At 39.2% G+C, this 25,099-nt stretch overlaps 1 protein-coding gene across 3 annotated transcripts in view; it reads left to right on the top strand.

The window, feature by feature from the left end:
* Window positions 1-15,875, top strand: part of LOC140740518 (matrix metalloproteinase-15-like) — a 72,819-nt gene extending 56,944 nt beyond the window's left edge. For all 3 annotated transcript variants that reach the window (XM_073069732.1, XM_073069734.1, XM_073069733.1), the window contains 3 exons: window positions 5,317-5,467; window positions 6,488-6,603; window positions 11,189-15,875. In XM_073069732.1, coding sequence (XP_072925833.1) covers window positions 5,317-5,467; window positions 6,488-6,603; window positions 11,189-11,610 — 689 coding nt within the window. In that variant the 3' untranslated portion in view covers window positions 11,611-15,875. The remainder of the gene's footprint in view (window positions 1-5,316; window positions 5,468-6,487; window positions 6,604-11,188) is intronic.
* Window positions 15,876-25,099: the final 9,224 nt, after the last annotated feature.

Raw genomic sequence — 25,099 nt, 5'->3', positions numbered from 1 at the left:
CGATGGGCTCAAGCATCTGTTTCTGTTTGTAGTGCTCCATAATTCTATCAGGTTTCAGCTGCCGAGGCCTCTGGAAATCCTTCCTTAAACTGTTCTGCTCTTTTTTTTCCTCTCCTGCTTAAAAACATTTCCTAAAATGTATTTCTGTATGGTCTAATAGATCTTCATCATCCAGGGCATGCCTTCTTCTCATTGAACCTGAAGAGCTACTGATCTATTTATCTATCCATCTATTCATCTATCTTTCTGAACCTATAGTAATCGTTCTGTCTTGCTCTGTATTGCTGCCACAAAACAACAAATTTCACAACTGATGTCAATGATAATAAACCTGATTTTGATTCTGCAGTGGCTCTTTGCCAGATTTTCTTTGATAATTCTCTTGTGAGCAGTTTGCACAATATTCAAACTGTTGTTTGATTTTCTCTGTTGCAACTTTAACTCCATGTTCTCCAACCGAGGAGGGAAATTAAATTCCGCTCACTAGCTTTATATCCTCTTGCATCTCAAAGTTCAAAGTAAATGTCTTATCAAAGTACATATATGTCACCATATGCAACCCTGAGATCCATTTTGTTGTGGGCAATTACAGAAAGTACATGAAACACAGTAGAATCAATGAAAAACCACACCCCACAGAACGGACAACAACCAGTGTGCAAAAAAAAAACAACAAACTGTGCAAATACAAAAAGAAAATAAACAAATAAATAAACAAACAAACAATAACTATTGAGAACACAAGATGAAGAATCCTTGAAAATGAGTTCAGTTCAGTGAAGGGATGAGTGTAGTTGAGTGACTCTCATCTAGTTCAGGAGCCTAATGGTTGAGGGGCAATAAATGTTCCTCAACGTGGTGGTGTGGATCCTGAGGCTCCTGTACCTTCTTCTTGATGACAGCAGTGAGAAGAGCACAAAGGCTAGATAATGGATCGTGCTTTCCCATGACAATGCTCCACGTAGATGTGCTCAATGGTGGGGTAGGGTCAACCCATGATGGACTGGGCTGTATCCACTACTTTTTGTAGTGTTTTCCATATAAGGGCATCGATGTTTTTATGTCAATCAATATACTCTCCACCACACATCTATAGAAGTTTGTCAAAGTTTTAGATGACATGCCGAACCTTTGTAAACTTCTGAGAAAGTAGAGGCTTTCTTCGTAATGGTACTTACATATAGGACCCAGGAGAGATCCTCTGAAATGATAACACCGAGGAAATTAAGGACTGCCTCATAGACCTCCAGTTTCCTCCTCCCAATGTCAATAATCATCTCCATGGTTTTGCTGACATTGAGTGTGGTTGTGGCACCACTCAGCCGGATTTTCGATCTTCCTCCTACATGCTGATCTCTGCATCAAACAGAACAGCTAAGGGAATAGTGATGAAAGTAACCAATAGTAAAAACAATTTTTAAAAATTAACAACCTTTTAATCTTTGACCTTGAACTTCTTCCTGTATTTTTATTTGCCAACAACAAATTTCTCCACTGGAAAGAAGTGCAAGGGATCATCATCTACTATATTGGTGTAAAATCCAGTGTATGTCTGTTGTACAATTTGCCTTTGTTTCCAGAGCAGCTGTGTTCAATGTAGCTTGAACATCACATGAACATTCCCAGAAGGCTGTTTACAAATTCCATTTCCTTACAAGCACACATATTGTGTGTGGAACTACACAGCATATGGATGGAGCTATTGCCTTTTGCCAAAGCCAAAATTGGACATAGGCAAGCTGCGGAAATTAAACAAGGCTTAGCAAATTCAAAGATCCAGAATTAATTGTTTAGGAGCATCTCTCCTACTGGAAATAATAATCAGTAAACTATTTTTACTTTAAGCATAGAAGAGATATAAATTAGTGATTGCATACTATCTCAACAAACTATAATGTGCATCTTCATTTGGAAACGTTTTACATAACCTCCTTTCTGGATGGGATTCAATTTCTTTTCATGCCAGTTAACGAGCTCACATTGCATATGACAAATGCACAGAAGTATTTTGCCTGTATATCTGTGCCTGTTCTCCAAAAGTTAATTTTAAAATCCACTAAATGAACATTATGGGCCTGATATTATTGGTATCCTGCTCTAGTGACAGACATTTGGCAGGGCAGAGGTTTTGGCTACCATTCTGCTTTGGACCTAGCCCAAGTCATTAAGCCACCTGGTTTATCCAGCCAGCAGAAGACAGGACTTACACTACCGTATGCATTGAATCTTTTTGGTAGTTTATTCTGTGCTCAAACTAAAAAAGATGGTGTTCCCTTACTTGGGTAATATTCATCACAGAGAGCCATAACATGAATCTTAGGCAGAATGAACAGTAACCTAGTTTGATATTCTTTTCTGATATAGTCTATTTGTGAATTGGTTTGGCTCAGTACAAAATGTAACATCATTTTGTGGGATGGATATTACAGTGCAAGAAACAGGATTCAAACTATCAGAGTGGCTCCAAGGATTTTAAACATTGGTGCCTTGAAATTAGAAATCCTTGTTTGTTGCATTAAATATGTGCTGCATATTTAATGTCTAATTGGATCACCTGCAAAGTGTCATGAAAAGTCAGATACTTAACAGCATATTGGCAATTTGCACCAAAACCTGTACACTGAAACCCGGCCAAGAGAGCTGTGTGAAAATCTTACTACTGCTACGTCATTGCTACAGTCATTTCTGGCAAGAACATGAGACCTTGAAGGAATTTTCTCCATGATTGCCACAACACTGCTGCACATGAGGATACTATAACAGCATGGAGGAGAGATCGCTGTGTGTGGGCAACCTACCCCAGCACATGGTTATCCGTCCTATGCTGTGATCCTGTACCAATGAAATGTGTAGAATCGTCAAGGGTGTTGTGACTCATTCAAACTGTTTACAGAGTTACGGAGTAACTATTAATGAGATCTCCATGATTCTTGCCATTGTTGTGTGCAAGACATCCATGCCACAATATTACAACCCTTTAACTAGTGTTGCATTTTCCATCACTTTGTGACATGCTGCTAATTTTCTTTAGTAAGTGTTCAGTGAACAACATAGGTTGCAACCAAAAGCTCCAATTTGTTCCATTTAAGGGAGGAAGCACTTTTTAAGGCGAACTGTGCACATGAATGCAAGGGCTACTTCACTAATGGGCTTTTAGGCACAACTTGTGCTTGAGAAATGGGCACTAATGGGTCCGTTTTCTAGTTCGGTATATCTCTGAACTGCTCTCTGGAATGAAAAGAGAACATGCGGAACAGTCACATTGGTGAAATGTTTGTGCAGTGATTGGTTATTAACTAAATATAGATCAGTACTTATTATCTGGTTCTAAAATAGCCTGATTGCTTGTATGTAGTAAAAGATATTGTTTCCAAAAACTGCCCCAAACAAACACATTTCAGATATGAACTGATTGGTTTGGACTGAAGAAATGATGAACGTTAAAATACTCAATTAAAGCTACTCTGCATTTGTTAAATGCTTGTTTCATTTTAGTACTTACACATTTTACCATTTCACAACTGCTACCGGATTGCCCACCAAGCACAAGCAGCTAGTACTAGTCCTCCTGGGAGACGGTGACTTTTGAGGACAAAGGCTAATTCCTCTACTCACGCCACCTCACCTGGTCTAGAATTCTGGTCTCGCCAAAGAATGTAGTTATAACTGCAGCCAATGAACCATAATAAACTTGTGCTTACATTAGAATCCATCAGATGTGATTCCAGTGCTTGGCCATTGCCTGACCATTTTGTGACAGAGTAACTTTTTGCCACTTATCAGACCACTGATGGATTTTCTTTCAGCATACAAGCATGGATTGTTTCATTTTCTGAGGAGCTACAAATAGACTTGAACATCAGTGAACATTACTGATATGAAAAAGGAAGGCCATTGGACACTTCCATGAGGAATTCCTGTGGTGATGTCCTCAGGCTGAATTAATCTTAATAAAGTCCTCTGCAGCAGAACTGGATCTTCTTCTCTGATAAGTTGATAGAAGAGCCACCCTTTCTTTCTGATTGTCTGCAGTCCATTTGGTGCAAGGTGACTTGTCATACATCCCTTCCACTTCCACAAAATGCCAGGCTCCGTGATGGTAGATGTGGCTTTGGAATTGCCAAGCTCACAATTGACTTCTCCGCGCAGCCGGGCCCAATGGCACAGTAAGGTCTCCAAGCATGTTGTTGCAGGCTTTGTTTAATGCCCTCATTCCTGTAAGAAGTTAGTAAGTGTGTTGTAATTTGCCTTGGTTTTAAGTGCCTGGCATGGCTGACCAGCTGGAAGAGTGGAAATTGTGAGGTGCATTTCTGAGCATAGAAGAGGCAGCAACACACACAAGGTGCTGGAGGAACTCAGCATGAGATGAATAAACAGTCAACGTTTCGGGCTGAGACCCTTCTTTAGATCTAAGAAGGAAGGGGGAAAATGCCAGAATAAAGAGGTGGGCAAAGAGGAAAGAGACTAGCTGGAAGGTGAAAGGTGAATCTAGGTGGATGAGAAAAGTCAAGGGTTCAGAAGAAAGAATCCAATAGGAGAGGAGAGTGGACCATACTAGAAAGGGAAGGAGGAGGGGACCCAGGGGAAGTAATAGGCAGGTGAGAAGAAGTAAAAGGTTGGAGTGGGGAATAGAGGAGAGGTGTGGAAATTTGCTTACTGGAAGGAGAAATCAATATTCATGCCAGCAGGTTGGTGGGTACCTAGACAGAGTACAAGATGCATTTGTAGGTGTGGTAAGAAGTCGTATTTGACTCCCGTCAGAAGTTTTGATTGCTTTGGATTTTAGTTGATGGAAGAGTGTATGAGGGTAGCTGCACATTTGATGGTAAGTGCATTTTGTTGCTCCCAAATGTCTTCAGACTACACCCCATCAGCATTTCTGCATGGTCACCTTCTCCCCTTGCACTTTTATTTCCACCATGGCAGAGTGGGTTTTTGGAGTCTCTGAGAAGGCACAACCTCTCTCCATTTGTCTATCTCTTTGACAGGCATCATTTATCAGCAGTGTTGGAAGTTATCTGTCTGGATTGCCACTCCTGGAGCTCCCCAGGCTGCATGACTTCCAGCCGCATTTGGATTCACCTTCGCCTCATCAGTGCAGGTTTTCAACTGGATGTGGAGCTTCTGAATCCAGTTGTAGTTTGTGGACCATACTACATGATTGAATATTTGCTTTAAGCACACACTTTAGTGCATTTTAGTATATGTCTTCTTTCATAATTGAATTTCTAAGCCTACTGTATGCACTCAGATTTTAAAGGTGACAAGAATTTGCAGTGATTTCAAAAGTATAATGAACTTTTCCTCCCTTTCTAGGTGACAAATTTTGGCTGTTCCATGAAGCAATGTTGGAGCCAGGTTACCCCCGTTATCTGATGGACCTTGGTGCTGGAATGCCTCGTGATGGGATTGATGCAGCCATTTGGTGGGAAATTACTGGTCAGACTTATTTCTTCAAAGGAGACAGGTTTGCTTTGAGTTACTTTGCCACTTTCCTTTTACTATACGATAACTTGGGGTTGGTTATAATCTATGCACCTGTGAAAGCTCGAGATCCTTTCTGCTTTGATAGAGTCCATACTGGATCATTCCTTGAAAGATGTAGTTAATGCTATTTAGATCACTGCATGAAGTATAGATAAAAGTTGTGAAGTTAGGTACTGTAGAAAGTTCCAATCGACCCCGCCTAGACAATCTTTTAGGTAATAAGACAAGAGAACAGCCAGGGAAAGGTGAGAAGTTCCCATTTTCCTACATTGGAAATGTTGCTACAGTATTGGGGGAATTTCAAGGGCTCATTGAAGGAACCTATGACTTTACTGGACTGTCAAGTGTAGGAAAGGACAATAAGCAAGGTGGATGGACCCAAGACCACTTGCTCTGCTCCACACATCAGTTCGCATGTGACAGAAAATACAATTGTACCTTTTGTAGGTGTTGGTATGTGGTTGAGTGAAGCACTGCTGCTAAGAATATTGAGTCTGGCTGTAGGATTCACCACATGAATCTTCCCTCGTTCTCTGGATTGATCCATAAAACTTCAGTAGAATCATCAATTAGTGTCCCCTCCAGAGCTTCAAGACTGCACAATAATAATAAATTCATTTCTCTGTGACCACAGTGTAAGAGCTTGTAATCATTCTGAAGCTGTAACTGTACTCCGAACTTAGGGTAACATCACAAGCAGATGTACAACCCTTTAGAGCTTATGGACCATGAGATATTCAACTATTTCACCCAGCCTAAAACACTTCAATTCATGTTTTGTAAAGAATTCTTACTCATGATTCACTTGTCTTGTTTGATGCTCTTTTATAGTGGATTTTCTGATCTGTTTTTATTTTCCTTGTGTGTCGTTTGATGTGCATTCAGTTACAGAGATGTGATTCCCCTTGGAGTGGGAGGTTGGGACAGAGTGATTTGCAAAGCCCTTGTAATGAATGCTGCAGTAACATTGAATGTTTAAAAGACTTTCTGATTATTTCAGCTACTGGCGTTTCAGTGAGGAGAGACGAGCAGTAGATAATGGCTATCCAAAGTCAATAAGTATTTGGAAAGGAATTCCATCATCACCAAAGGGAGCTTTCCTCACGGATGATGGAGGTAAGAAAGAGTTCATATAGTGAATTATGACAAAATAACAAGTCACCTTTGGTACACCTTGATGAGAGCAGTCTGTTACATGTTGCATGTTAAGAAGTGGAATCAAACTCAAGGTAATGATGATATCATTATATGATGTACATATTAATGCATCATATTTTAAAGAAACACATGCAAAGCTCAGTAAGATGCTTCCTGACCTGCTGAATTCCTCCAATATATTTTAAAGCAATTCAGCTTCTACAATAACATCATGAGGCTAATGTTTTACAATTCATAGTCAAATGTATGCCCATCTATTGACAGGGCCTTTATACTGCAGTGAGTAAATGTTCGCAGGAATCAGTTGATCCCCAATGACCAAATAACTTTGAGAAGTAAAATGAGAAAGATATGACCATGCTAAAGCTGCTATATTACAGACCACCCAACAGTCCGAGGGATTTAGAGGAACAAATTTATAGAGAGATTGCAGACGGTTGCAAAAACATAAGGTTGTTCTAGTAATCCAATCTAAACAAAGGAAAATCTACAGATGCTGGAAATCCAAACAAGAAAAAATCTTATAGTGGGGGATTTTAACTTCCCACATTTTGTCTGGGACTCCCATACAGTAGATAGGATAGAAACTGTCAAATGTGTTCAGGGGAGTTTCCTTACGCAGTCCCAATGGGAGATTGTGATAGATAGATAGATAGATAGATAGATACTTTATTCATCCCCATGGGGAAATTCAACATTTTTTCCAATGTCCCATACACTTGTTGTAGCAAAAACTCATTACATACAATACTTAACTCAGTAATAATATGATATGCATCTAAATCACTAACTCAAAAAGCATTAATAATAGCTTTAAAAAAAGTTCTTAAGTCCTGGCAGTTGAATTGTAAAGCCTAATGGCATTGGGGAGTATTGACCTCTTCATCCTGTCTGAGGAGCATTGCATCGACAGTAACCTGTCGCTGAAACTGCTTCTCTGTCTCTGGATGGTGCTATGTAGAGGATGTTCAGGGTTTTCCATAATTGACCGTAGCCTACTCAGCGCCCTTCGCTCAGCTACCGATGATAAACTCTCCAGTACTTTGCCCACGACAGAGCCCGCCTTCCTTATCAGCTTATTAAGACGTGAGGCGTCCTTCTTCTTAATGCTTCCTCCCCAACACGCCACCACAAAGAAGAGGGCGCTCTCAACAACTGACCTATAGAACATCATCAGCATCTCACTGCAGACATTGAATGACGCCAACCTTCTAAGGAAGTACAGTCGACTCTGTGCCTTCCTGCACAAGGCATCTGTGTTGGCAGTCCAGTCTAGCTTCTAGATACTTGATCTGCTATCAGGGAATGAGATAGGGCTGGTGACATGTTGTAGGGGAACACTTTGCATCCAGTGACCACAATGCCATTAGTTTCAAAGTAAATATGCAAAAGGATAGGTCTGGACCGTGAGTTGAGATTCTAAATTGGAGAAAGGCCAATTTTGATTACATCAAGTGTGGATTGGGACAGGCTGTTTTCTGGCAAAAGTATACTTGGAAAGTGGGAGGCCTTCAAAAGTGAAATTTTGAGAATACAAAGCTTGTATGTACTTGTCAGAATAAAAGGTAAAGATAAAAAGTGTAAGGAACCTTGGTTTTCAAGAGATATTGAGGCCTTGGTTAAGAAATTAAAAGGAGGTGCATAGCCAGGTCTACGCAGGTAGGAACAAATGAGGTGCTTGTGGAGTATAAGAAGTGCAAGAGAACATTTAAGGAAGAAATCAGGAGGGCTAAAAGAAGGCATGAGATTGCCTTGGCAGACAAGGTGAAGGAGAATCCTAAGGGATTCTACAGATATGTTAAGAGTAAAAGGATTGTAAGGGACAAAATTTGTCCTCTGTAAGATCAGACTGATAATCCATATGTACAGCCAAAAGAGCTGGTGGCACCTTAATTGAATTTTTTTGCATCTGTATTTACTCAGGAGATGGACACATTGTCTATAGAAGTGCAGCAGAGCGGCATCAACTTGATGGACCCTCTACAGATTACAGAGGGGGAGGTGTTTTCCATCCTGAGGCAAATTAGGGTGGCTAAATACCCAGGGCCTGACAAGGTGTTCTCCCGGACACTGCGGGATGCAAGTGCAGAAGCTGCCAGGCCCCTAGCAAAGATATTTAAATCATCCTTAGTAACAGGTGAAGTACCAGAGGATTGGAGGGTAATCAATGTTGTTCCTCTGTCTAAGAAAGGCTCTAAAAATAAGCCAGGAAATTATAGGCCAGTGAGCCTGACATCAGTAGTGGGAAAGTTATTGGAAAGTATTCTGAGGGTCTGGTTATATAAGTATTTGGATAGACATGGATTGATTAAGGATTGTCAGCATGGCTTTGTGCATGGTAGGTCATATCTAACCAATCTTGGAGATTTTGCAAGGAAGTTAGCAGGAAAGTTGTTGAAGGCAAGGCAGTAGATGTTGTCTACATGGACTTTAGCAAGGCATTTGACGAGGTCCCACATGGGAGGTTAGTCAAGAAGGTTCAGCCTCTCAGCATTGATGATAAAATTGGATTAGACATTAACTTTGTGGGAGAAGGTAGAGAGTGGTAGTAGATGGTTGCCTCTCTGACTGGAGGTCTGTGATCCTTGGAGTGCCACAAGGATCAGTGCTGGGTCCTTTGTTGTTTGGCATCTATATCAATGATCTGGATGATAATATGGCTAACTGGATCAGCAAATTTGCGGATGAGATCAAGATTGGGGCTGTGGCAAGGAAGGCTATCATGGCTTGCAGCAGAATCTGGATCAGCTGGAAAAATGGACTGGAAAATGGCAGGTGGAATTTAATGCAGACAAGTGCAAGGCGTTGAGTACAGAAGCTGGGATGTTACTTTGAAGTTGTATAAGACCTTAAGACATAGGAGCAGAAATGGCCTATTTGGCCCACTGAGTCTACTCCATGGCTGATTCTTTTCCTCTCTCCTCAACCCCAGTTCCCAGCCTTCTCCTTGTAACCTTTGATGCCATGTCCAATCAAGAACCTATCAATCTCTGCCTTAAAGTGGGCTGAACGATGGCAGATGGAGTTTAATGCTGATAAGTGTGAGGTGCTATATTTTGGTAGGAATAATCCAAATAGGACATACATGGTAAATGGTAGGGCATTGAAGAATGCAGTAGAACAGAGTGATCTAGGAATAATGGTGCATAGTTCCCTGAAGGTGGAATCTCATGTGGATAGGGTGGTGAAGAAAACTTTTGGTATGCTGGCCTTTATAAATCAGAGCATTGAGTATAGTTGGGGTGTAATGTTAAAATTGTACAAGGCATTGGTAAGGCCAAATTTGGAGTATTGTGTACAGTTCTGGTCACCAAATTATAGGAAAGATGTTAACAAAATAGAGAGAGTACAGAGAAGATTTACTAGAATGTTACCTGGGTTTCAGCACCTAAGTTAGGTTGAACAAGTTAGGTCTTTATTCTTTGGAGCATAGAAGGTTGAGGGGGGACTTGATAGAGGTATTTAAAATTATGAGACGGATAGATAGAGTTGACGTGGATTGGCTTTTTCCATTGAGAGTAAGGGAGATCCAAACAAGAGGACATGAGTTGAGAGTTAGAGGGCAAAAGTTTAGGGGTAACATGAGGGGGAATTTCTTTACTCAGAGAGTGGTAGCTGTGTGGAACGAGCTTCCAGTAGAAGTGGTAGAGGCAGGTTCAGTATTGTCATTTAACGTAAAATTGGATAGGTACATGGACAGGAAAGGAATGGAGGGTTATGGGCTGAGTGCATGCCAGTGGGACTAGGTGAGAGTAAGCGTTTGGTATGAACTATAAGGGCCGAGATGGCCTGTTTCCATGCTGTAATTGTTATAGGTTTATATGGTTAAATACACCTAGCAGCCTGGCCTCCACAGCTGCCTGCAGTAATAAATTCCTCAAGTTCACCACCCTCAGGTATAAGACATTGGTGTGGCCTAATTTTGGAGTATTGTGTGAAGTTTTGGTCACCTGCCTACAGGAAAGATGTAAATAAGGTTGAAAGAGTGCAGAAAAAAATTACAAGGATGTTGCCAGGTCTGGAGGACCTGAGTTATAAGGAATGATTGAATAGGTTAGGACTTTATTCCTTGGAACATACAAGATTGAGAGGAGATTTGATAGAGGCATACAAAATTATAAGGGGTATAGAGAGGGTAAAAGCAAGTAGGCTTTTTCCACTGAGGTTGGGTGGGACTACAAATAGAGGTCGTGGGTTAAGGATGAAAGGTGAAAAGTTTAAGGGGAACATGAGGGGAAATTTCTTCACTCGGAGGGTCATGAGAGTGTGGAGTGAGCTGCCAGCACAAGTAGTGCATGTAAGCTCAATTTCAACATTGAAGAGAAATCTGGATAGGTACATGGATGGGTAGGAGTATGGAGGGCCGTGGTCCAGGAACTGGTCGACATGAGTAGGCAGTTTAAATGGTTCAGCATGGGCTTTTCTATGATTCCATAATTCTATACTGAAGGAATTTACTGTGTGGCATTTCTTTCAACCATTGTATTACATTTAAATGTATTTAAATGTTGCCACATTTAAACTGATTCTCTTTGATTGGCAGCTTACACACATTTTTACAAAGGTACCAAATACTGGAAATTTAACAACCAGCTGCTGAGAACAGAGCCTGGTTATCCAAAATCCATCCTACGTGACTGGATGGGATGCCGGGTGGATGTTGAACCGGATTTTACTGAGAATGAGCCTAATATGGATGCTGATGATGATGATAATGTTGATGATGATGAAGAAGAAGATCGAACAAAGGAAGATAAGGAGAAAGAGAGGGACGAAGAGGTGGACATTCATATTAATATCCCTGTGGATGACTATACCAGAGCCATGAATATAGTGATTGTCATAGTCCCACTTATTCTGCTGCTCTGCATTCTGGGATTGATCTATGCAATCCTCCAACTGCAGAAGAAGGGAACACCGAGACTCCTGCTGTACTATAAACGTTCCATGCAAGAATGGGTTTGACATTCATACTGGTGCTTTTGCAAGGTGGCTCACCAATGTGCACCACAGACATTGAGTACAGTTGACACTGCTTCTCAGTTGTATTTGTTTTGCTTTAAACGGCCCTGCTCAATGGTGTTAAATGAAGCATTGGCCGTAGGAACCATAAGGAACTTGGAGTATTTTGACATGGTCCCAATGAAATCGGGCTGAAAGAATTTGTGATGTGGTTTTAAGGTTTCATACCCCTTTGCCTCCCTCCCCTTAACTATGCTAAGTGGGATGGTACAAAGTGAAGTCTGAAATGAGGAATGACTCCTTTTAATGCTTCTGAAAGAGCTTTATTGGCTATAAATGATGAACTGCACCATACAGAACACTTGAAATTATTGATATTGTTTGAGCACATTATTCATTAAGGTTAATTCATGAATAATTTCTAACTGCTACACTGACTTTAATATACTAAAAATTTCAGCTCCCAAGTTGAGGATTTTCTGAATATTGTCAAGGATTAGCATGTAATGAAGGCAGAGAAACTGGTGATAGTTACAAGTGATGAAAAAAATTGCAGCAGCCACAAAAGATAAGTGTTTCTTTATACCCTTAGAATTATTGCATTTAGACAAATTACCCCCGAGAATTTTAATAAAATTACCATATCGTTGGGAGAAAGTTGCTATTCCACAGTATCACTGAGGGATAATTACCATAAATTATTATAAATGTGAGAAGCTTTTCATTGGCTGTCTTATAATTGAGTTTGGTGATTCTGTGAGAAGTCCTAATCAGTATTCTGATTCTGTTGTTATTTGACCTATTAAAAGAAAAAAAACTTTACACTTTACTAGATTTTAGTAGAGGACCAAAGAAATCTGTTTGTTGACTTTTGATATCTTGCTCAAAGCTTTGCATATGTGCCTTTCCTATTGATTAGGTTATTGCTCCTATAAACCACCACCATAGTCTAACAAGAGTCCTGACTTAACTCCTCAGATTCAAAGCTGAGATTCTTTAACTGTCGCCCAATTTCACTCTGCAAGGAGGAGGCAAATCCAATTAGCTGCATATTTGTCTCTCTCACCTTCTGACTGATGAGTCTCTTTAATTAAAATAGAGCAAAGGTTTTAATTGGTAAGAGTGGAAAAAGCAATTGCCTTTGATCGGTAATTGTGAAAAAAACAATTGCCTTTGTGGATAGTTTGGTCCTCAGATGAATATTGTATGTATAAGTAGTAAAAATGTCCTTGTCAGTACTGTAACGTTATAGACCTGTGTCCATATTGGATGCAGAAGTGTACCTGACTAGTGATAATTACTTACTGGAGTTTTTAATGAGGAGCTATCGAAAGTAAACTAATAATTTTAACCTTGAATGGGCATTGGACATATATAAAAATAGGATGTAGCAGGAATAGGGTTGTCACTTTCTGCTGTTAAGAACTTAATCTTGGCAGAATTTGCAATTGCAGTTTTAACATGCTTCAAAGAGATTATCAGATCTGAATGAAATGCAGTAAATAGCAAATTTTACCTTGTAGTTTTTTCTATTAATTGTAGAAAATTCCTATAATGTGTAGCTTCATCATCATTAGTACACAATCCTCTCAATCATATTATGCAGAACCATAGGGTTCAGGTTCCACCAACGACATTGAATTGTATATCTTCACCTCTAAAGAAAATTGGGACTCTTTGCAACAGCTAAATGAACATCAATACCTGGAAGACCCAAAACTTATTACGTTTATTTTGAAAATGTGATTAATTTTGGGTCTTCCAGGTATTTCTCAGCTACACATCATCATTAGCCTCTCCAAGTAAATTTCAGGTTAAGTCAGGCTATATAACTATGCAGTGTATAGACCTACAGTATTTTGAGCTTCCAATTGAACAAGTTCTGCATCAGCAACATCTCTACCTCTTTTGACCTTCCCTGAAATCCTAAGCATAATTTTATTACCTTAATGCTCATCAAGCCTGTCTCCTTCTATCTTCTACAGAGTATAACTCATTCAGAACAGGGCTTACATTCTTCGTCATACAGAATTCTGAATTCTCTGTACTGTACCACAGCCTTTTTAAGCTCCATTTGGATTGCCAGCTCAAAGAAAACTGATTTCGCAGTTGTCTCATCCCACATTTCCCCCAGTCATTATCTCATAGGATGCAGTCTATTTCCCCAATATTGAGTATAGCTCATTCTCTACTTTGTTACCATGTTGCTTTCCTTGTGTGTTTGAAACCTCTCATCGGCCAAGAAGATACCCACAATGGTTGTTTATATTCATTCATCATTTGTGTTTCCAATATAAGTGCCTTCGGGACAACTTCCTGTTCATGAGTCGTGTAAAGGAAAAGGAAATCTACAATAAACATTTTCAGAAATCCTTTGACAAAATAGGACACAACAAATTGGGTAGAAAACTAACAAAAATTCAATGCAAAACCTGGAAACATAAGAATTTGGTTGATGTTCCTGTTGGGTAAAGACCAGATAAGATAAATATTAGAATCCATTGTCCTTCAACTACACTAGAACATCTTAGTTCAAATATTAAATGTTATTTTTTTAAATCTTTAAAAAATATGATATTGGTTAATGCAATTATAATCACTAGAGCACCTAGGAAGCAATTGAAGAGGTTGATAAAATCTGTGATAAAAGCAAACTGCCAGAAATGCTTTGCGAGTAAGTCAGCAACTAAAGAGCAGAGAACATTTCAGATTGCTGATCTTTCATCAGACCTCTTAGGTAAAATGACAGTCAATATTGTGAATAGATATTTATGAAATTTGCATTTGGATGATATATTCTGAATGGTGTTGACATACCCAAGCGTGCAGATGGAAAGAGAGATAAGATTGTAGACTCAGTACACAATGAGACCCATTATAAGAAAAAAATGGTGAACTTTATAACCAATTAGTGAATTATGTTAGAAAGTAAAAGTAAAGTTGGAACTTCATTGGTCAAAAGACATTGAGATTTCACAGGTGGTCCTCAGAAGAACCATGCCTAATGCAAGAAAACACAGATTTAACAAAAGCATGGAGACAATGGTCTCCAATTCATCGATGAAGCTTGAATCTCTTACCTTGATAGAAAAAGACTGAAAGGTGAGCTATAAAATGGAAAAAGATAAATTTCAAACACAAATAGAAGAAAGTTCTGTCTGGTAAAATATAATTTAGGTCCAATTTTCATTTAGGGTAATTATCTTTGGATTGAATACAGGGCAGGCAAAATCATTAGCAGACATTTGAAAGCTGAAAATAAAACTTTTTTCCCTTAGGTGGATGAGCTAGATCAAGCAAGTAGCCCTCAACCATAAAGTTCTTGTAAACTTAAAAGTTCTCAGATATCAATTCTGAAGCAGCCAGTCAAATATTCAAACAACCTCTAGGATAAAGTGATAAAAAGGAACTCTACTTTCTTCTGGAAGAAGATCAGATATTGCCATGAAAGTTACATCAGTTAAGATAAAAAAGCTAATTTTAAGATTAACAAATTGCATTTTCATATTCAGTTAATATTTTAGAATTACCTAGGGCTGTCCACTTATTGGATAGTCTGATCCAAAGCAGTAAGTGTATATTCTGATTGGAATTCTGCACTGGTCACTAAGAGAGGACACTGATTCCATATCATACACTCCATGTGCCTTTACATTGAGCAGTTATCAAAATTTGGAGCTTTTCTAGTAGGGCTCTTCATTCTAACCTAAATGTTGCAGGGTATCGAAGCAGCCCAAAATTTCAAAGTTTGCATTAACTGATGGTCAGTTAATTTCTTTTGCCTCTCTGTAGCACATTGCTGTCATCAGTCCACAGTGATGTGGTGATTTATAGGTACCTTTTGAATTTGGTGCTAACTTGGACGAAGAGGGCGGCATTTAACAGTGACCTCACCAGTTTATTATAGCATGATCTGGGCAAATTGTAGTTTTACATTTTTAGGCAGGAGATCATATATGCTGGATTTATGTGGTGAATCTTTTCAAAATAAAATCAAATAACTAAATTTGAGAGCAACGCTGTCTAAAACTGGTTCCCATGACCTCTTGTCCAAACCTCCCACTACAATACTGGTCACCAAATATTGCTAAGGTGCTTAAATCAAGTGTCATTCAATGTATCTAGAAATGATGCAATTTAGAAAAAAAAGTTAGAAGTATGTTTTTATTTTTAAAATAAATATGTTGTGTATTTAGATTTTCTGAAGTTCTTTTTTTAATTGGTTCATGCTGGGCGTGTGTTGCAATTAAATACCACATATGAAACTCCTTGTGTCTGCAGTGACTGTGAGTGGCTTTTTTGATACAACATTTATCTACACATTCGTAACACCAGGGTAAGAAATCATTGATTGCAAAATACATTGCAGGATTTACAGTATGTCCCAATCATGGTCCACAGACTCAGTAAGAAGAACTATTTCTCCTCTGACCTAGAAATTAAAAACTTAAGTGTATCAAAGAATTTGTATTTTCTTCCCAAGGCTGTGAGTCTCTGTGTCTGTTTCCTCCCACATCCCAAAGGTATGTGTTAGGTTAATTGTCTGCAATAAATTAGCCCATAGTATACCGGTAGTTAAATTGTACAAAGAAACAAAAGGGAGGTGATGAGCAAAGTGAAAGAGAGTAGACTGCTGGAAACTATCATGGATCCAACGGACTGAAAGAATCTTCCTGCACTGTAGTAAGTCTGTGGGCAGGCATGCTATGGGCAAACAGTTACTATTTCACCAAGATATTAAATATTTGGAATTCACAAAGCTTGCACTTCACTCACTCTTGCCTGCACTGATGGGGATTCTGTAGTTCAGGCTAAAATTAAAACAAAGAGTATATAGCTTAAAGGAAAGGAAAGTACCGCACTGTTTTTTCCATCATAATCCAACAGCACTCTAGTCTCTTTAAGTAGTAGATACTTGTTACAGAGTTAAACTATACTTATATATGTAGCAGTAAGTTCCTAAGAAACGAGACAGCAAATAGTGATTTCCATGGAAATGTAAGTGTCCTGTTTCTGAGAATCTAATTGAGCTTTATGCAGATGTTTTCAATCATTTATAGTTTTACTCTGTGGTTTCCATCACTCTGCCACAAAGTTAAATGAAAGGTCTTTGGCAGTTTTATAAACTTCAGAATCATATGCAACAATCTGGCAGAACATTACTTCTTAATCTCCACCCCACCACCACCTCTCCCTCAAACCCTTGTCCATTCCCACAAGATTATCGTGTTATATTTCTGGTACGGCATAGAAGGAATTAATTTGATCCATCGAGTCTGTTCTGGCTCTTAGTGAAATCCCGTTTCTCTATTATTCCCTGCAAACTTCATTCTAACCTAACTTTCCCTTTAATCTATCTTCCCCCATCCACCAATGTTAAGGACAGTTCACAATTGTCATTTTGCCTATAATTTAGGATGTCTTGGCAACGTAGCGGAAACTTAAGCAATGGAGGCAAAACCCACTCAGTTACAGGGAGGACATGGCAGCACCGAAGACCAATATTGACACCTGGGTTGCTGGAGCTTTCAGGCGGCAGCGCTACCTGTTGAGCCACCATTGCCAGAAATACGTTGTTTACCTGAAACCACTTAGGTGCGAGTCACTCGGGTGAATTGTTCCGAGAGAAGTTCAATGGCTATGTCAATGAGGTGGAAGAGAGTCATTGACAGTGAAAGTGGGGATGGAGTTGTGAGATTTAACCAGCTAAACCACAGTAAGTGCCAAACCTTGAAGGACGTGTGAGAAGTAAGTGTTCTCTGTCTTGTTGTATGCCAAAAAAAATCACTGAAATAAAAAGAAGATGGAAACAACGAGAATCTAAAAATATGAGAAAGGAGCAATGGTGGCGGTGTTGTCATCTATTAAAAAGATAGCTTAATGTTTCAGAGGAGCTAAAACATTCACCTGTTTTCTCCCTTATTGTTCAGTAAGTAACTGTGTACAGTATGTCATGTAGACTCTACATTTATTTCTTACTCATGTCATATATATATAATTATATATGTAATGTGATGTTTATAAATCAGAACAATATACAACCTGATAACTTCCCAAGACATGATGAGAACACAATGAGCCTGAGCACAGGCTCTTTGCAGCAGAATACCACTTAAATGGAAAGGGACTGGACCAGGAAATGTACTAATTTCCTGTGTGTGTTACCTATCTTTAGCACTTGAATGAAGTTGGGAGGGAACACCCTGAATGGTACGTGCTTTTCTCATACATTACCCCAGGAAATGTCTGTTAATGTATTTTATCTCTTGTTTAAGCAAGGAAATGAGATACCAGTTACATTTTTAATATTTAAAATGCTGAGAAAAAGAAATTTTCCTATAATATCTGACAAGACATTCAAAGCAATGAAGATACCTGGCCTCTGAAGGCAGGACACGATGAGCTATAGATAAGCCTGGTGTATAACCCACAGACGTTGAGAGGCTGGCCAGGAGGCGGATCTTATCCAGCTTCCCAGATAACTTCAAACCACTGCCATTTGCCTACTGCTGAAACAGGTCTATGACAGACACCATCTCTCTGGCCCTACTCTCATCTCTGGACCATCAGGGCAGTGAAGACATCTACATCAGAACTTGTTTATTGTTTGCCTTAAATCCTATTATTACAAGCAAACTCGTCACCAAACTCTGCAACCCTTGCAGTTAATGCCTCCCACTGCAAATGGATTCTTGACTTTCTGACCATCAGTAAGGATAGGCAGCAACACTTTGCCACAATTATTCCAAACACAGATGCTCCACAAGACTGTACCCTCAGTCCCCCTACTCTACCCCCTGTACTGACTGCGTGGCCAGATCCTGCTCTGAAAGTTTGTAGATGATACCAGTTTGGTGGGCCACATCTCAAATAATTAGTAACATGGCGTCATGACAGTAATCTTTCCCTCAATGTCAACAAGACAACTGAGCTGATTGTTGACTTCAAAAAAGGGGTCTGAGCACAAGCTCCTATCCAGATCAAAGGTGTTAAGGTTGAGAGCTTCAAAGGTTCCTTGCTACGAATATCATCAGTTGCCTCTCCTAGTCCAACTACATTGATAACATGGTCAAGAAAGCCTAGCGATGCCTCTCCTTCATCAGGAGGCTAAAGAATTTTGGCACAAGCCCATTGACTCTTATCTATGTGCCATGTAAAGCAGGCAGTCTGAATGCTTAATGGCAATTGTTCTGCGTGTGACTAAGAAGATGCAGAGTTGTGGACGCAGCTCAGGAAATCACCAAAACCAGCCTCCCCTCTTTGCACTCTCTCTCTCTCTTTCCATCTTGTTTTACGGCAGTTGGCACCCAATCTGTACTTCTTGTTGCCTCAGCAAAGCAGTCGGCATAATGAAAGACACAATTCCCCCCTAGACATTCACTCTTCTCCACCCTCTCATCAGGCAGAAGATAGAAACACCTGAAAGCTCAAGGACAGGTTCTATGCAGCCGTTACCAGAATCTTGAACAGAGCTCTTGTATAGTACGGCAGACTCTTGGCCTCACAATCTACCTCGTTATGATCTTGCACTTTATCATTCACCTGCACTGCACATTTTGGTAGCTTTTACACTCTATTCTGCATTGTTATTGTTTTACCTTATTCTAGCTCACTGCTCTGTGCAATGGTCTGATCTGTAAGAACAGTATGCAAGACAGTCGATATACGGGACAATAATAAACCATTACCAATACCATTACTGACATAGTTTCAGACATTTCTTTGCCAACCCATATCAGCTTACATTCATCTCTGTTTCTATTCTCCAAATTTTCTCATCAGGGAATCAGCATACACTTGTTTCATACTGTTCATGTTTACATCATTTTTTTTCTGGTCTGATTTATTGGTGCATTCCAATGGGAGTGCTCTCCAAAAGTCTATTGGTGTTCTATTTTTTCTGCCACAAGCAGGACCTCCCAGTGGCCAAACATTTTAATTCCCATTCTCATTCCAACATGTTAGTCCATGGCCTCTTCTTGTGCCAAGATGAGGCCACCCTCTGGGTGGAGGAGCAACTAGAGCAACTATATTCCAACTACATAGACTCCAACCTGATGGCATGAACATCAATTTTTCTTTCCAGTAAACAAATTCACTCACCCCCACCTTCCTCTCCCCCATGCTGACCTTTTACCTCTTCTCACTTGCCTATTACTTCCCCATGGATCCCTTCCTCCTTCCCTTTCTGCCTATCACCTTCCAGCTAGCCTTGTACCCCTTCCCCTTCCTTTTTATTCTGGCATCTTCTTCCTTCTTTCTCAGCCTGAAACATTGACTGTTTATTGATTTCCGTAGACACTGTCTGGCCTGCTGAGTTCCTCCAGCATTTTGTGCGTTTAGCCTTTTTATTGTTTCCTCATTGTCCATTGATTAATATACGGTTAGCAGCTTTGTTTCTTTGGTCTTCTCACACTGGCGTTATTTATGTAATATTGATATTTAGCACAGAAGATGAATCTCAAATGCTGGTCGTGTGGAAGAGCCAATCAATTATCCCCACATCCCCACCCTTTCCTACAGTCCTCATATTGATTTTTCAAGCACTGGATTCCAGATCATAAAATCTTTATGTGTGAAAAAAACCTCACCTCCTGTTTACTTTTCTATCAATTATTTAAGCCTGCCATCTGGTGACTGTCCTTCCTGTCTGTAGGAATAGTTTCCTCCTTTTCATGTTGTCAAAAGCCATGACAATTTCAAGCAGTTCCAGTTAACTGCAGTTAGGAAAACAAATTCTAGTCTCCCAAAATTAGCTGAAATTTCTCAACACTGTCACTATGTCAGCACACTTCTTGTGTACTATGCTTTGTTACGTAGAATTAGACACTGTAAAGTAATGAGAAACTTACAGGTTTATTAAATTTCAATGTAACTTACTTGATTTTGTGCCCTTTTGTCCATTTGCATAATTTAATTATGGGTTTTTAATCCAATTGCATGGAGTTCTGGGAATATTGTAAATACTAAGAAATGTGGAGAAGTGTGCAGCTTCTTCAGCTACACTGCCTAGATGCAGGAGCATCGTACACAGTTCACACACTTCCATACCGTCTCCCTAAATCCTGAAAATAATAATCCACCTTATTCACAGACCTCATCTCCTTTGGGCTTTCTGAGTGTCTGATCACAGTGGTGTTATTTATGTAATTCTTGCTGTTGTATTTATTTCTTGATTTGAAGAAGAATCACTCCTGACTTAGTTCATCAGATTGGAAAAGCAACAGATTATAAATTCTGTAAGTCTGAGCAAAGTAAAGCATTCAAGAAGTAGTCAGGTGGTATTTGTAAGAGAAGAGTGGCATTTTTGAGGAAAAGGTACTGAGTATTTCTACAGAATGCTTTGTGGCAGTACATAACCATGAGCTCATGTTTCACTCCAAGCTGTTTCAAGTGACCATGAGAAATTAAAAGTTATCAGTCTCTTCCTCAAAATAATCAATAATCTAGAAAGGTATTTAGCCATTTCCAATTCTGTGAAGTTTGGCTCTGTAATCTTTATGGTTTTCTTGTTCATTGGCTTTTGAATAACTTTATCTAATCTGGGGCAATGAATAAAACTTCCAGCAATTGCCTTGATTTGTTTGTGTGTAGTTTTTCATTGATTCTACTGTATTTCCTTGTTCTACTGTGAATACCAGAAAGAAAATGAACCTTGGGGTATATGGTGACATATATGCACATTGATAATAAATTTACTTTGAACTTTGATGCTCACTATACCATAATACTCGAAATGAAGCTCTCATGATAGTTCTGTGTCACCATTCCATGCAATCTTGTTCTGTTAACTTATATTGTCAATTGTAATATGGTCTCATCTTCATCGGGGCATAAACGGTTCAGTGTCCATCTTTTTTTAAAAGTCCATCATATGCTCATTTGAGGGTGCCACCTTTTGAGGTGTTCTTAGCTACCTCTATGGCCTTCATCTATTTTAAATGGAAAGACCAAAGGTTCTCACCATCTGTCTGACAACATTGACAATGAATCTGTGATTACAATTTGATAAGAATGTTTCACTGGCAGTTAACAAGGTTTGCCGGTTAGCATTGACAGATTTGTGGTGGATAGTTCTCATTGCATCAGCGGCAGGATATATCTTACTTGGGAACTCCAGCCTTCACCAACTGTAAACTGTCCATCATAGTTCTATCATGCATTAGATCAAGTTCTTTAGAATACCTTGATGTTGTTTCTATAGATGTGCAACTTTCTACACAATATCAATGTGAGATTCTGTGCATTTATTAAATTTTATTGAATTTACATTAAACCAAAAACAAACTTGCTATGTAATGTGTGCTCTAAGAATTACCAAGGCTGCAGGGAACAAGCAGATCACTTTAAATGATAAATTTGCCAGCGATTGTCTCTCCTGAGTTCGGTTTCCTGCTTCCACTTTTGCAGCTCTCCTCTTCTTCTATTTTTGATTAAAGAGATCCTGTAAATTTATACTGCTTCACTAATCAAAATGCCATTTGCTTTTTGTGGTGTTGGTATACTTACTGAAATACAGTCACCATTTGAATGAACACAATGGTTTTCTTGGGCTCCAGGGTAACATTGCTTTTGAGCTGGGACATCCTCTTCATCACCATGACTTTTCATTATGTAAGTTGCTCTGAAGACAATTTCCACTCATTCTATTTATGAGCTGAAATGCCAATGTTACCGAGATTAATGCTCTAGATAACTCTGGAGAAAGGAACTTCTCTGTAATGAATAATTTATAACCATTATTGTTATTATTACCAAAGATCAAAGTGATAGTAACAAATTCATAGAATAATAGAATCATAGGAAAGTTACAAGACAGAGTTCAACTTAATTTGACATTCTAGCCCTTGATCTTGGAGGTCTTGAACCCCGTAGGCCTCAGCTGAATAAATGCTTTAACAAGTACTTTTATACAAAAATCATGAGTTTCAGTCTCCAGCTCCCCGCTGACTCTTTCACCAAACACTTTAAACTTTTATCAACACACACAAAATGCTGGTGGAACACAGCAGGCCAGGCAGCATCTATAGGGAGAAGCGATGTCAACGTTTTGAACCGAGACCCTTCATCAGGACTAACTGAAAGGGTCCTGATGAAGGGTCTCGGCCCAAAACATCGACAGTGCTTCTCCCTATAGATGCTGCCTGGCCTGCTGTGTTCCACCAGCATTTTGTGTGCGTTATTTGAATTTCCAGCATCTGCAGATTTCCTCATGTTTAAACTTTTATCACCTGTTTTTGACACTCAGTTAAGGAAAATTCCTAATTCTCCTATCCAACCACTTCATAATTTTATTTATTTCATTATTTTTGTTTGTTGAGATACAATGCGGAGTAGGTCCATCAAGCCACACCACCCAGTAATCCCCCAATTCCCTGCTACCCTAATCACGGGACAATTTATAATAGCCATTAACTTTATGCTCCTCGTATAAGAATCCCCAACCTTGTCTGTTCCAAACAACTTCAAACTTGTCCAATGTACTTGATAGCCATCATGGTAACACCGCCTAGTAAGATACTCATAAGGCCCTACTACACTCTCTGTGGGGATATAAGGCTTCAAGATGTGGCCTAACACTCATTTCTGCTCTTCCAGCAAAACCTCTGAGTCCTATTTTTAGCATCTTGGTTAACAAAAATACACCTTGTTTCCTACCTTATCCACAGACTCCAACATCCCTCTGCCACTCCACAACACTCAGCCTCTCCTTATTCTTTCAGTATACTCTTGCCTGGCCACACCTCTGTAATTATATTGCCTCAAACTTCTCAGTATCAAAGTCTATTCGCCGTGCTTTCTGTGCAGTAACCAGATCATCGATGTCTTCTTATAGCATTGAGTTTTCCTGTCCACTATCAGCCATGTGGCCAGTTGCGGCATCATCTACAAGCTTAGTATATTATGGTCCCTTTATTGATTGCTATCCGAGGGAGGAATATGATTCAAATATCCTACCTGAGTTGAGAAAGAACCAGTAAATGCATCTCTGGATTCAGGTCCTTCTTCCTTATTTGCTTCCTTGTTCAAAGCAACTCAACAGGGCTGAAGAATGGGAATGGGCCCAAAACCAATTTCATGACTTTGCTTAATATAAAGTATACATTCAGTCTCTGTGATATTCAGAGGCAGGTAATAAACTTGTAATACATATTGAGGTGATTTTTTTATTTTTACTAATCGTGAGTAATGGATTAGCTGTCCATTTACACCCAGAAGTGACAACTGAGGTTTTGTATAAAATCTCAATATTTTGCCTGATTCAATATGATCAGTTTTAAACTTAATGATTAACAGCAAAAAAATTAGAACAAAACCTAACTAGGCTGGAAATCAAAGTAATTTAAATGGCAGATTTAATGGATTTACCTTATCAGCAGAAACCCAAGTATTAAAATTAATCATGAAAATACTTAATTTTACATCTTTCTTTTACCAAAACACAGAATGTTTTACATCTGCCTCACAGTATGAAGGCCTGGTTATGGTTTTCAGGATAGAATTATCCACCCTCTTCAACAAGAAGTTGTAATTACATCCTCTTTCATGCTGCAAAGGAAACTTCATTGGAACTGAACAATGGATTTTTTTTTCCACTTTGGGCATAAGGATGACTGATGTGTGATATTCAAAGGCCTTACTGGTGAATACTGTGGCTAACTGACACTGCTGAAGCAGAACAAAAGAATTTTTATCCTGTATCCGATCATGACAAAAGAAAACATTATTCAGTTCTTTAGCTTATATTGCTGACTGAGCAGAATCCCAGTGAATGTTCCTTGGTGGGGGTTGGGCAAATGGCTCAGGAGCAAGCAATATATTCTTTACCCTTGATATACCTATAGAATCCTTTGCAATGTAATTTTCTTTAACATTACCTGTCAGAACCATCTTGTATCCTACCTTTGCCCTCCTGATTTCTCTCTTAAGATCTTTTTATAGTATCAAGGGGTTTGCTTGATCCCAACTTCCTAAACCTTTTTCCATTTTCTTGACCAGAGCTTCAGTATATCTCGTCACACAAGGTTCCATTTCTCAGATGTCATGCAGTCTGCATAGCAAGATGTGGAACTGCATAATATCTCAAAAACATGCCTCAAATTCTGGCCTTGTGCGCAACCCCAGTTTTCTTTAGGACTGAATTTCTTCCCTAAACTTTTAGATTTGGCCAAACGTTGCGTCTCCTCATGTACACTGCTATCAAATTGAGTCCAATAACCCTCCTTTGAACCATCTTTGGTCATCTTACAATGTTCAAAATGCCATTATTGTTGAAATAACTTCGATAACCATTTTGAGAAGCAAATGGTTTGCTAACTGGCCGATGCCTCTCACAGTTTATAGTTTGTAGTAAGACCTTACAGAATCAGAATCAGGTTTATTATCACCAGTATTAGGTATGAAATTTGTTAACTTAGCAGCAGCAGTTCAACGCAATACATAATCTAGCAGAGAGTGAAAAAATAATAATAAATAAACAAGTAAATCAATT

Source organism: Hemitrygon akajei, chromosome 17 (genome assembly GCF_048418815.1).
Source record: "Hemitrygon akajei chromosome 17, sHemAka1.3, whole genome shotgun sequence".
In the NCBI taxonomy this organism is placed as follows: Eukaryota; Metazoa; Chordata; class Chondrichthyes; order Myliobatiformes; family Dasyatidae; genus Hemitrygon; species Hemitrygon akajei.
This window is presented reverse-complemented; position numbering and strand designations above follow the sequence as displayed.